Below are 13,909 nucleotides of genomic sequence, written 5' to 3' on the forward strand. Positions count from 1 at the left end.
AACATAACAAGGGAGGGTGAAGGGTTTTAACTTTTTGAGTGGACCTGCATGGATGCCAGGTGGGCTTTTTCTTGTTCTGTGTGCCTAGGCCAGTGCAGCAGAAGATCGCATTCGGGAGCTGGAGGAAATGATGGCTGGCGAGCGGGAGAAGTTTAGGAACATGCTGGATGCAAAGGAGAGGGAAATGACAGACATGAGGGACCAGATGCAGCTTCAGCTTACGGAGTACCAAGAACTGCTTGATGTTAAATTAGCTCTGGACATGGAGATCAGTGCTTACCGAAAACTCCTGGAAGGAGAAGAGGAAAGGTGTGTAAAGATTCCACTTTCTTTTCTAAGGACTCTCAAGTGTTATTTTCATTTCTTGCCCTTATTTTTTTACCACTTGAACAGGAATGCCCAGATTACCTTTAACTGAAATTATATTGGCTTCGCACCACAATGTTGTTGCATGGAACACTTGTTCTCAATTGAACACTGTCCTTATTTTGGGTTTTTATAACGGTCTTGTAGTACAGTGAAATGTATCATTCTGTGCTTGGTCTTCATATCATCTTTTTACTTAAATGCTTGTACTTGTATGGTTTGAAATCATGGGGCCCAAGAATAGTGTGTTCAGTAGTAGCTGTACTGGAGGGAGGGATTAAGGGATCACTGTTGCTGTGAGTAGCACTGCTTTCCATGTCACATGGTCATACTGCCAGAACATTCCTCAGGGATGGGTAGCCCCCTCTTCCTCATGTGTGCAGTCCTCTTGACATATAGAGTGAGGATACTGTCAGCCTTGGAACATATTACGGTCTGGTTACTTGAGGATATTGTAGCTTTGTATTTCTCTGGGTGAGTTAATTAAGATGCTTTCTTGGTTGTGTTAAGGTTGAAGCTCTCTCCAAGTCCCTCCTCCCGTGTCACAGTCTCTCGGGCTACCTCCAGCAGCAGCAGCAGCAGCACTTCACTTGTTCGCTCTTCCCGAGGCAAGAGAAAACGTATTGAAGCAGAGGAGCTCTCTGGCAGTGGAACTAGTGGGATCGGCACTGGAAGCATCAGTGGCAGCAGCACCAGCAGTAGCTTTCAGATGTCCCAGCAAGCTTCAGCTACAGGAAGTATCAGCATAGAAGAGATAGACCTGGAGGGCAAGTATGTTCAGCTTAAGAACAACTCAGAGAAGGTGAGCATCAGCAGAACTCAGAGAAAACAAGCAGGAGCTGAATTAGGCTGCACAGCCCTTTGCAGCATGAGTAGGGGCGGCCGTGTGGAGAGCGGGAGCAGCATCTCAGGGTGCAGCGTCCTGCAGGAATTAATGGGGGCTTTGAAAAGTTGAACATAATGGTGGGCTAACATGCTGCAGGAAGAGAATACAATCTGTGTCCCAGATGTGTGCTGGGACATTGCTCACAGAAACAGCCTGCTGTCTAGCAGAACTTTGTTGTGTGAAGTGGTTATCTTTTAATATTTTACTGAATGACCTTATGGGGTTTATACTTTAGACTCTGACTGGATGTAGGCAAATACTTTCAAGGTAGAATGCAAATGACTAACAACCATATAAATAAATTTATATTCCCATTATTTTAATTACAAAGACCTAGATTCTGATGCCTGTTTGTTCTGTTTTGTTCACTCTGAATAACTTTCTGACTCTCTCCATTAGGATCAGTCTTTGGGTAACTGGAGACTGAAAAGACAAATTGGAGATGGAGATGAAATTGCTTACAAATTTACTCCTAAGTATGTCCTCAGAGCTGGACAGACTGTTACAGTAAGTTGTATTTACAGTATGTCAACAACATATTCTTCTGTTCATGCCGTGGCAATTGGAAATCTTGAAGTCTGGTACAGCCTGAATTGGTTTCATGGGTCTCACTCTAGAGGAGCAGGATTTCAGTTAAAAAAATGCAAAACAAAAAATTTATTTCTATTTTAGTACTTCAGTATTTATGACCATTTCTTCGGGCACATAGAAAGTTGAAGAAAAAGGTACTTTGGGGGATTAGTCAAGTGCTGTTTGTTTCCAAACACCTTTGCCCAGGTTCAGAGCCCTAATCCTGCTCAACCTCTTAAAGAATTGGGAACAGTTCAGAGCATTCATCCAGACTGTAGTTAAGACTGGAGATTGTCAGCATTAACTGTAGTTAATGCTGTAGAACAGCTGCTTTTCAATAATTTTGCATTTTATTTTCAGTCTGCAACAGATGTTCTTTTAGGAAGAAACAAATGTATCTTTTAATCACTTGCAGCTATTTCTACTTAAGTATCAATTGTTCAGATATGTATAAAAGATTTAAGTTTATGCACTACATGCTGCTTTTTGCCTTGGCTCCATGCAGTATGGTTATTGAGACAGTGGTAGGACAAATTTGTTCAGAAAAGAATTAATGATTGCAATATTAGATTTTTTTAATACCTTACTACAAGTAATAGTGTAGTTAAAAGTAGGGTAAAACTGCCATTGGAATTCAGAAAAGAAGCCTAGTATGCAGAGAGAAGTAGGAGAATTAGGGGGATATGTATATTTAAAAGAAAAAAATTGGATAAACAGCTAATGACAGATTGTTGTTCTCTCTAGATCTGGGGTGCAGATGCAGGTGTATCTCATAGCCCCCCTTCTGTTCTCGTGTGGAAGAATCAAGGCAGCTGGGGCACTGGTGGAAATATCCGCACTTACCTCGTCAACGCTGAAGGAGAGGTAGGCTGTGTCCACGGGTTGGGTTATCTCCCAAACTCTTAATTTCAGAGTGGGGTGACATGACACAATGACAAAACCCTGATTGTAAGATCTCTGCTGTTGTCTTCTAATATGACAGTTTATAACACTGACATAATTACATATTATTTATGTACATATCTGACATTTTGGGGATATTTTTGAAAACTGTGACCATCATGGTTATGCCCATAGACACTTTTTTCCTATTTTAGAAGAATACCCTGCTAGTAATTTGTTTGGAATTTGAGTATGTACTTTCAGAAGAGACAAAGAAAAGAAGCATTTCTGCCAATTCACAGTTCCATTATATCGTCCCTATGACGTTTTGAGGTGCAATATAAATATGAATGTAGGAAGATAACTGTCCTTTTCATGTTAGAAGCATATCATAAGTTGTCATTTGTCAGAGGTTCCTTAGCATTCTGCATTGTCCTACACCTGCCCACAGTTAATTTTTTTGAAATCATCTCTGCAGATGACTTTTGCAAGGGAGAATTGTGCCTTGGCTGTTACTCATAACCATTATCCCAGCAATCTGATAGCAGTAGGAAAAGGAAACAGACCACAGTTGTATCAGTTTTTGTGTTGCCTTTCTTGCTGGCAGTTTTCTGGAAGAATTTGGTGGGCAGGATGAGGTAGGAGGGGGGTAATTTGTACAAATAGAAAGCTAATGCTCTCCGTATTCAATCTGTGTGGTCAAACTAGTATCTGAAAATATTTCAAATCCATGTCTCTTTTCACTATGGTTACCTTTAGTATCCCTGCTTAGGAGTGTATGTTAAGGGCAACTTTTTCCACAATTACAGATTTTCATCTGTGATTTCCATGGTGCAAGTAGGCAGAAGAATTTCTTACTATTTATAAGTGTTAAAAATAATTTAGTAATAAAGGAAGCCTCCTGGGATTTTAGAATTTTCTTTAGTGCCTGGCTTGTAAAACTATGCTGAAAACCAACATATGCAATTAACACTGAATATTTATTAGAAACTGGGAATATTTTTTATGTTGTGTAATCATACTGAGAAAGTTTGGTTTCTCACATTACACTATATCTCAGACAGCTCCTACCTGTTTCTGCTGTGACCTTGTGTAAAGGTGACTACAATCGCCTGCAACATGTCTGCTTCCTCTTAAATCCCAGGGTAATGAAAAAAAAATCAAGTGGCTGAATTACATTACCATGCCTTTTAATGCACAGAAATAGGAATGATGTGGCTTGCAGGATATTGCTGGTATTTGCTTGCATGCCTAGTGGCTAAGTCTAGGCCAAATTGCTTTAAACTCTCCAAAATTTAATAAGGATATTATATTGATGATATGGCAAAAACTTAACAGATAGATAAAGACTCCTGGCCATCTCCTTATCTCTCATTTTGCGTAGGAAGTTGCAGTGAGAAGCGTTACTAAGTCAGTAGTTGTGCGAGAGAATGAAGAGGAAGAAGACGAAGCAGAATATGGAGAGGAAGACCTTTTCAACCAACAGGTAATCAGATGCAGACCAGATGTTTAACTTGTGCCTCATTAGTTGGATCAATCCAGCATAAGATTTAGTGGGGGGATTCCCCTTCAACTTTTGCCAACTCTGAGCTTCCCGGTCCTTTCTTCCTTTCTTCCTGTGGTTGCTTGCAGCATTGCAGTGCCCCAGGAGAGGACAAAGTGAGCAGTGCTGGCAGGAGTTACTGCTGGGATCCATCCTCACACAGCTCAGGCACTGGCTGATGCCACCTTAGGGTATCTGTGCTTCACAGTTTGAGCATTAGCAGGCAGTGTTCCTCCCAGTATCTGCTGCTCTGTGCAACAGAGCTGGGGCATTCTTGCTGGAAGCAGGATATTACCAGATAATCACTGAAAGCCAGGAATGGGGATGCTTCTCTTGCTGCAAGGTGCAGCTTATTGGTTTATTTTCTGACACTATATAGCTTCTGCACCTGAAAAAAACTTGGTTTTTCTTAATAATACCACCTGTATGTTTTGATAACCTTCAGCTTAATAATGTGAAATAAGCGACCAGGAGTTGACAGAACAAAAAAAGGAGAAGGATATATAGGTGATACCAGAAAATATTTTAAATTTGAAACCTAAGGGATTTGTTCTTCTGATCAATGGGCATCAGTAGGTCTTTTCACAAATAACCCATTCTGTGCAGGTTTGCAGGTGAGTTCTCAAAGCTTTTTTGGTCCCAAAGATTAAGCAGTGTATTTGTAGTGTAAAACAACTGATTTTTCTTACCCAAAAAAGCAGCTGTATAGCAGAGATTGCTCTCAAACCAAATCAGCATTTGAAATACAGGAACTTGCTGATCTTGAGCTAATGACATCACATCTTTCATTTGTCATCTGTACCACTGTTGGAAATATGTCAACCCATTGCAGGAGACCACAACCAGGGGAGCAGGGTGTCAGTCCTGGCAGCAGACCAGGGCATGTACTTTACTTCCTCTTATGTAGTGATGTTCCCTTAATGTAACTAAACTACTAAAAATTGCTTTTGGCAACTGAGATGATAACCAGAGTCTAGGCTTACAGTCTGCATAGCTGGTAAGAACTGAATTCAACTCTGTCTATCTTTTTTTAGGGTGATCCCAGAACAACCTCTAGAGGATGCTCAGTGATGTGAAGAAAGAAGAAAGAAACTATTATTTACGCTTTTCCCTCTTCATTTATTTCCTTTTATTTTTGCTATTTTTTCCTTCCAAAGCCACTGAAAACTATTTTTATATGCATCACCTGATTTCTTTGACGTTTACTCCTTGGTACATTTTTATAAAAAAATTTCAAAAAAACTTTACTGAACAAAATTGCCAGGATTTTTAATAGACTTCTTTATTTTTCCCTCTTTGTTGAAACACTGTATTGGAATACAATATTTTTCCCCATACAAAATTTAAAGTCTTACATAAAAACCTAAAGCAGAAAAGAGATTTTAGCCAAAATGAGATGAGACTCCTTGAGTGTAAGGTAAATCTATAATTAATATATAATCAGTATAATACCCCCAGAAAAAAAGTTTAATGAAGTGTATTCATTTACAGGGCCCTGGGAGAGATTCACAGAGTGTTTCCTCAACAGCTGTAGAAAAGCTAGTATTTTGCCTGGTATCCTCAGCAATTCCCAGCTTAGGAAAATTAGACCATAGATTCATTCAAAGTGCTGCTCCACAATTGCAGTGACGGGGGAAACTTCATTTTAGGCATTTTTGACTCAGGACCTTGCCATTGTGTCTTTCTCCAAGGTTTGACAGCCTAATGGTAAAACATCTGGGTCTGTCACACCTGAGCTCCATGTCATCATTTCAGAAGTTGAATGGTGGGTTCTGCTTCCTGAATACACACACCATCCTAAGTTGGAAGTGTCAAGCCCAGAGGTCGAACTGTTTGATTTTTAGGGAATTTTGCCATTGTCACAAGTTAAATCATTTACAAATTGTGATATTCAGTATTTATAATTTAATCCTTTTGACACATTCAGCTTTAAAAATATTTGATTAAGATTTTGGAAGTAAAACATATCTATACTTTTGGCAGTGATAAATATTGGGGATTTTAAAGGTTATCCAATGTAAATGTTGACCTTTTTAATCAGAGCTTGATATAGCTTGTTCATACTTCTGTAAGGTTCAAAGGGGCATTGTCAGGTATCCCAAGGAGCAATATTTGCAAAATAGAGCAGAAATAGTTGAATGACTTTTAAACAGTTCAAAGGAACTGCCTCTGTTAAGGATGTAAGCAACGCAGCATTCAAGTGCTCAAGGCAAAGTCTAACAAGGAGTGAAGGGAGAATAATGTTTTTTATAAAAAATGCGTTGTATGGGTAGCAGGTGATTTCTGTTTTAAGAGGATGAATTTTTTACCTGATAGTGTCCATTTAGGTCCATTTCTGCTGCTGCATTTCTCTGGAGATAACTCTGAGTCCCATAATCTTTAAGCACGAGGAAAAATACTTGACTGCTCCAAAGAATGCAAATGTTATTTCAACTACTAGTTGAAAAACAAACTTAGTAGTTTGGATAAAAAATTTGGACACCATTTGATTTCAGCATAGAATCCTGTTGTTACCTGCACTCTTGAACTCTGATCTTGTCATTCAAAATGTTAAAACTCATCAGACAAGTGACAAGGTTTGGATGTTTTCGGTGGCTTTTGGACATTATGTTCTCTGAACAGTATCGTGACTGATAGATATAACCTAGAAAGTCGGTTTAGTGGCTCGGATTGATGGCTTTGTTATGCAAGCAGGGTGGGAACAAAAGGGGCTTTAAGCTTCAGGATTTATTTTGTCATTTAAAAATAAAGATGCTACTTTTCTTTCCTTGAGTGGGATAACTGAGTTGCTGAAGTTAAGCTAATAGACATTTAGAATTATGTTTTAATCCATTATCAGAAGACCCATTACAAAAAACCAGGATAAAGATTTGGCTGTTTGGGCTGATGGGATAACTGAGTTGATGTGCTTGGCCATCTTTCTGATGTAATTTTCCCACTCTGCTTGTGTAGAAGGTTAAATATGTAGTAAATCATGTCTCTCTCTCTCTCTCTCTGTAAGATATATCTAGTGAAATTATGTTTCTCAGACATACTGTTACAATTACCATTTCTAAATTCATTGTTATGCAAATGAATGCAATCAATGTAGAGTTATTTTTGCAACACACCTTCCAACCACTGGACACCATTTCCCTTTTCTGACCCACAGCTTCTATAAGATACTGACATAGCGTTTGAGGGCTTTTTTGCTTTTTCCCTAAAGATCTGTATTTATTTTTTTTTACATGGGCCAGTTTTCAGACTGCTTATTCCTTTAAGATTGTCCTGTAAATTTAACATTATTTTGTGATCTTAAATACTAAAGTAATGAATGTGTAGTTAATTTACATTTTTTTTCTGTGGTTTTGGGTTCGTTTGTTTCCTGTAAAGAATGGCCTCAGAAAGGCAGCTCAAATGAAGAAAAACCTCTTGCTACCTGAGCCATGGTTTTCCTAGCAGCTACTGTATGAGGAATATGTTTTCTTGTAGCCTTAAGAACTGGTGCTTGCAGATTTCTTGTAATGAGCACTGTGCCCTAGAGTAACAGTCTGCAGAATATGTCCTTAGAATTGGAACTGTATCCTTTAACTGTGGAAACAGTTTATTTGATTCTTTGGGAGCATGCTTAGGTATATACAGGTCACATAAACCTGTGATAGACACTGTGGGAAAAGCCAAGTCTGAATGTGGATAATTCTGTTACTATACTGCTTTTTAATAGGCTACTGCAAATATGATAAATAACTCCTGGCTGTAAATTACAAGCCACAGAAGAACTACTGTATTCCATGTACTCTGTTTTTTTGTGTTGCCTTCTCCAGACACCATCCCAGCCTCTTGCTTTTGATGCTGAGCTTAAGTCTTAACAGCACTGTTCCAGTCAGACTGGGAGGCAGTTTTGTGGCTTTACCAACCCAAAAAGCATTGTTTCTTTTTTTTTTTTCCTGTCTTTCCAAGATTTCTTTCCGTTTTCAGGATATTTAAAGTTTTTTATTCATACAAAATCCAGTGTCTCCTTGCCCCCTTTTTCTCTTTGATCCTGTATATGAACCAGTCTTGACGAAATTAGAAGGGTGGGCAACAGTTCTACTTCAGTGCTGGTACCTGGCATAAAGCTTGAAGGAGAAATAGATTTGACTTGTCTGGAGAAAAATTATTTTAAGGTGTCTCTGATGAGGGAAATGAAGCTTTTATCAGAGTAGTTACTTAAGCGTAACTATCAACATGGATGTTCTTAATCCAGAAATATAATCTTACTCTGAATGAGATAGTAAGTAGTTTTTCCTATGTGTAGCTCATAACAGAATATCATAAAAAATACAATAAGCACATCCTGCCTCCTCCTAAGCTCATGCCACATGAAAATGCTTGTCTCAGAACAAGTCCCTCTATTTGCAGACCTGTCAGGGAATGTGGTACCTTCTGGAGTGAATTGTGGCCTCAGAGTCCCTGGCATTTCATGCCATTTTTTTCTCCCTTGCTTCTGCATTTGTTCCTTTAACTGTTGCATTGCAGTGACATACTCCAAGGAGTGGAGTGGCTGGGATTCCCTTGTTCCTGCACATCCATATTTCCTGTGATTCCTTTGCTGCCACACAGGTGTATTCCTGTTCCCTTTGTTGCTTCACAGCTCTGTTTCTCAGCAGGTCTCTCTATGCCTACATGGGGCTCCAGCTTGACTCTGACAGAACCCATCATTTGCACTGAGATGTTGCTCACTTACCTTCAGCTCTGTGTTACCATTAGATGGGCACTTGGCTGCATAGTCTGTGTTTGCAGCAGGAAACAAAAGTCTCAGGAAGAATATAAATATCTGCTTCCTGTGATGTAAAAGCCAGCTGAGTGTGCAAGCCAGCAGCAGTGTGGGAGTTGTACTGCAGTGTGAAAGGAGATCACGCTGTGGTGTCTGTCCTCAAGCAATGGGACACTTCATCTTCAGTTCAGGGATCTTACTGGGTTTTATACACCCTTTTTCTTTTTTATGCTCATACTGTATAAAGGCCCTTTAACTGCAACCTTAACAGAGATTGCAGGTTAGAAGAGACCTGTAAAAATCCTCTCTACACCCCAGACCTTGTAGAATCTGTTACTTTATGTGCATCAGAAAGGTTTTGATGCTGCAGGCAAACATGCATGCTGTATGTTCTAGATCTCTTGTAGCCACTTCTCTCATGTCTTCACTGTTAAACCATTCTATCTCTTCTTTCTGTATTTTCTTTTGAAAGTCTTATCTCTAAACAAAGGCATATCCATATATGATCCTGCATTTTACTGACACTGTTGGGTCCAAACTCTGTGTGAGCAAAGCCTTGTGAACCAGTGAGCGGAAGGTGAGGTAGTGATTGCATTTTTCAAAGCACTGTTTTAGCTGAATGTCAGGACAAATTATATTGGAGAGATTGTTTTCTCATTATATTGGCCTGGGAAACAGAATTTTTATTTGCCCTTCAATATGCTTAGCTTTAAACCAGTTAAAAATTCTTCAGAGGTGTTTGTTGGTTTGTTGTTTTTTTTATACAAGATTATATTTACATGCAATTATTATTTGTAAACGTAATTCTTTTCTTGAAATGCTAAGGTCTAGAGTGAAAAAGATGCAAAAGCCTCCATTCAGAATAGCACAAGTAGTGAATTGACTTGGAGTTCCAGAAAAGATACTGTTTACTGAACTTCCAGATTTGTTGTTAGCTTTTACTGAAGTGACAAGTCCATCTTGGTAAGGCAGATGTTACTATATATTCAGATATCCAGATCATTACACTAAAATTACAAGCAGTAATCTATTTTGAGCAAGTTTAAGCCAAAATGCTTTCCATTTGGGCACAAAATACAGTTGATCTCTTATTTTCATAGCAGTGATGCCTGGTGACTTGAATTGTGATTTTTATTTTTAAAATTTTTAAACAAAATTTTGATTTAGACAGGTCTGGCTTGAGGGTACTGCAGTAACCACCTCCAGTCAGCTGCTGTGGATGAGTTTTTGGAAGGTTTAAGTTTTTAAAACAGGGAATTATGAAAAAGGCTGTTAACAGAAACGCAAAGACAAAACAATGAAAGTGTTCACTTGAAACTTAGAAAAACTACATCATGACCTAGACTTTATCATTTCAAAGTGTTTTTTTTTTCTTTTTAGAATATGCATGCCAAATGTCTTGTCTTTTTCAATGATTTGTAATATACATTTTATGACTGGAAACTTTTTGTACAACACACTCAAATAAATGTTTTGCATTTTATTGGTTTCCTTCTGTCTATTACCCAACACACAGGTAATGGGGGCTATTTGAGATGATTCATCCAAGGAGGCCTTTAAGTGTGGAGAGAGGACACAAAGAGCTGCTGTCTGCACTCCTAACAGTGATCAGCTGAATTGTGTTTCTGCAGGGATCGGGGGCTGTGTCAACAAACCGCTTTCCTTAAACGTGACGGAATGCTGGTGGAACCTGCTGTCCTCTCTGATCACTACCAACAAAAGCAGGGGCAAGAATAGCTGGCGCTGGAGCAGATAAACCGTCCCTTGCTTTCTCATCACCATGGCACTGAAGGGATTTTTTGATTTAACCTACTTGATGCTAAATAAGAATGAGAGCAAAAACCGATCCCTGGCAGGGATGGATTCTTAGGGATAGACAGAAGCATTGCCACGAGGTGATGCATTTGCCAGCCTGGCTCAGCTCCCAGCCCACTTTCGAGTACGGACTTGAAAGTGGGCTGGAAGCTGAGCCAGGCTGGCAAATGCATTTAAAAATTGCTTTTTAAATTCATTTTAAACTTGTACCTTAAACTCATTTCATTTTAAACTTGTACCTTAGGTGGCTGCCCCATCGTTAGCACTAGCTATGCTTCTTGCAGGGTGGTAGGAACGCCTTCTGTTTGAAGTGGGCAGATCCAAAGACAGATGATGTGGTTTGCAATACTCTGATTGTGGGCTCAGGCTAGTGAAGATAAGCACAGTTTTGGCTTCACCTCTGCTGTGGTACTCAGTGCCCTCCTCTCATGCCATCTCCTACCTGCACATCACATCTCTCCCATGAAAAAGAGCTCCGTAGCGTGGTCTTCTCCCATTCGCTTCTACTTCGTCCCCCAGCATTCTTACTTAATGGAGGGAAGTGTAGTGAAGCTGACTTTAAGGGCATGGACCTCTCACCCGAGTCACGTAAGGCAGAGGAAAGCCTCGAATAACAGAAGGATGAATTCCAGAGAGAACCCAAAGCGGGGTTTCTCTCTGCGGGGATCTCAGCAGAGCCGGTGTTTCACCGCGGGGCGCAGCTGGGCAGCGTTTGTGTCTCTGGTGATGCCGCTTTAAAGCCCCTTCCCGTTGCCCTCGTTCGTGGGGCTGCGCTGAACCCCGGTACTCGAACCCCGGTGTCTGAGCCGGGCCCGGGGAGTCCCCTGGGAGCTCGCTCGATGCCGCCTCCCCCGCGGCCGGCGGTGACAGCAGCGCCCGGGGCCACGGGCCGCGAGTGGCGGCGGGACGGGCGGCCCCGGGCTGGGCCCGGCGCGGAGCGGCTCCCCTGGGGCGGGCGGAGCGCGCGGTCCCGCCCGGCGCGGAGGCGGAGGAGGCGCGGGGCCCGCCGGGAACCGCAGTCCGGGCGCCGCCATTTCTCCCTCCAGCAGCGCAAGGGCCTCGGCCGCGGTGACTCTGGCAATGGAGAGCGGCTTCGGCTCCGATTTCGGCTCCGGAGGAGGCGGCGGGGGGAAGCTGGACCCGGGGCTCATCATGGAGCAGGTGAAGGTGCAGATCGCCGTGGCCAACGCACAGGAGCTCTTGCAGGTCAGGAGGGGCGGCGGGGCCGGGCGGGGCTGGCTCGGTCCCGGTGCGGGTCGCGGGGAGCGGCCAGGCCGGCCCGCTCCCCTCGCAGCAGGGGCGGCGGCTGCAGCCGGAGCCCCCGGACCGCGCTGCCACTCTCGGGCTCTCTCCGCAGCGGATGACGGACAAGTGCTTTCGGAAGTGCATCGGGAAGCCCGGCGGCGCCCTGGACAACTCCGAGCAGGTGAGGACGGGCGGGAGAACTGGGCACCCGCGGCCCCTTAGCTCGGGGCCGCCGCTCAGGCTCTGTGTCCCGCAGAAGTGCATCGCCATGTGCATGGACCGGTACATGGACTCCTGGAACACAGTTTCGCGAGCCTACAATTCTCGGCTGCAGCGAGAGAGAGCCAACATGTGACGCCTGCCGGCCTCCGGGCCGAGAAGGGACCATGTGGGGAAGGGACAGCGGCCAGTCCAGGTGGTTAGGGGTGAATCCTGCTGCCTTCCCAGCCCCTGCCATGGCAGAGCAATAAAACCTCGCTGAACCTTTTGCATCCATTGGCTTTTATTAGCACCAGCTCCAGGAGAGAGTGATTTTTTTTTCTGTGAGCTGTTGTCCTTCCCAAGTGTCCAGATTGGCCCAAGGTATTATATCAATTGATAAATCCCTACTGAAAGGGCTGGGACAGGCAAGGAGCCTTCTGTGGAAAACGGGAGCCAAGCCAAGCCAGCAACACAGTACCCTTGCTTGGGATTCCAGCATGGACCCATCCATAAGGTCATTACTCAGTCCCTTTTCATTAGTGGAAAAACTGCCAGAAGATTGTCCACATGCCACCTTGCCTCTTTCATCTCCTATATCTGTATAGCGCTTTGTGGGGTTATTTTGGGCTTGTAGGCTTTGACTCAGCTCAAGCACAGTGCTGGAGAGCAGGACAGCCTTGCAAATAGTTGTATGAGCACAGCTAGGCATGTAGGGTTGGGAAGTACTTAGGTTCTTTTCTTTGTAGAATAAAGTGTGTTGTGTGGCTCTAATACTCTGTAGTTTCTGGTTTAGCTCTGGCACAGATGTTCCACCTTGGATCCTGTATCCTAAGCATAATTTTTTTGAGGGAGGAGCATGTCTGCTTTGGGGCACAACTCTATTTTTGTGCTTCTACACTGCTCCTGAAAAGGTGGGTTCATGCTGCGTGGTCAGCAGTGGATACAACAGCTGGAAGAAGAGAGTGTTAGAGATCAACAGTGCCCATGTTTGTTTTCTTTTTAAATCCTTTCTTTTGAAGCTCTTCTGTATTTTAGAAAAGATTTCGTGGTTTGCTGGACACAGAGACAGACTGGCAGAATGGCATCTCCGTACCTCCTAGGGCATTCACTGGGATGTGGTAGAACCTAAAGTGTTCTCACACCAGGTAAACTATGAGGAGATATTTGGGTATTTGGACTTACTGAAACTGGAGTTTCCTTTCTAGACTGTAAGAATGACTACTTGAAAATAAAGTGCTTTCAGACATGTTTGCTTAGGGGGCTTTTTCCTTTATGGCTGTATGAATTCTGTGGTTCTGGCTGTGCAGCAGTCCCATTTCATTCATAGGAGCATCCCACAGGTGTTGTAACCTGTGCATCCAAACCCGTCTGGAGCTGAGCCATGCCTGGAAGCCAGGTCTCCCACCTAGCTGGTGCTCTGTCTCAGAAAGTTGTAGATCTTGCTGCCAGCTGGGTTGGGATGGAGGAGACCTCTTGTTATGCCCAGATGCAGAACTTCAAGCACCAAAAATGAGGAAGGGGTTTGAGGTACAAGAAGCTGTTCGGTTTTGGTAGCTGAATCAATGGGGACATGTCTAAGTCTGCTCTGCCCAAGACTCAGCACATGAGCTCTGCTGCAGTTCTTTGCTTGTGAACAAAGTTGTCTCTGTGTCTTATCCTGGTTGGT

General features: G+C 42.6%; 2 protein-coding genes across 2 annotated transcripts in view; both read left to right on the top strand.

Annotated features, from left to right (window-relative positions):
* Nucleotides 1-10,465, top strand: part of LMNB2 (lamin B2) — a 36,269-nt gene extending 25,804 nt beyond the window's left edge. Inside the window, exons 7-12 of the mRNA XM_063160760.1 lie at nucleotides 89-309; nucleotides 877-1,168; nucleotides 1,652-1,759; nucleotides 2,567-2,686; nucleotides 4,089-4,190; nucleotides 5,282-10,465. Of these exons, the coding sequence (XP_063016830.1) occupies nucleotides 89-309; nucleotides 877-1,168; nucleotides 1,652-1,759; nucleotides 2,567-2,686; nucleotides 4,089-4,190; nucleotides 5,282-5,323 (885 nt within the window). The 3' untranslated portion in view covers nucleotides 5,324-10,465. The remainder of the gene's footprint in view (nucleotides 1-88; nucleotides 310-876; nucleotides 1,169-1,651; nucleotides 1,760-2,566; nucleotides 2,687-4,088; nucleotides 4,191-5,281) is intronic.
* A 1,337-nt stretch (nucleotides 10,466-11,802) lies between these two features.
* TIMM13 (translocase of inner mitochondrial membrane 13) lies at nucleotides 11,803-13,489 on the top strand. The gene is made up of 3 exons (XM_063160764.1): nucleotides 11,803-12,003; nucleotides 12,155-12,223; nucleotides 12,299-13,489. Exons 1-3 carry the CDS (start codon nucleotides 11,878-11,880, stop codon nucleotides 12,395-12,397), a joined length of 294 nt encoding a protein of 97 aa, XP_063016834.1. The 5' UTR covers nucleotides 11,803-11,877; the 3' UTR covers nucleotides 12,398-13,489.
* The last annotated feature ends 420 nt before the right edge of the window (nucleotides 13,490-13,909 follow it).

Source organism: Melospiza melodia, chromosome 7, assembly GCF_035770615.1.
Source record: "Melospiza melodia melodia isolate bMelMel2 chromosome 7, bMelMel2.pri, whole genome shotgun sequence".
NCBI classification, from domain to species: domain Eukaryota; kingdom Metazoa; phylum Chordata; class Aves; order Passeriformes; family Passerellidae; genus Melospiza; species Melospiza melodia.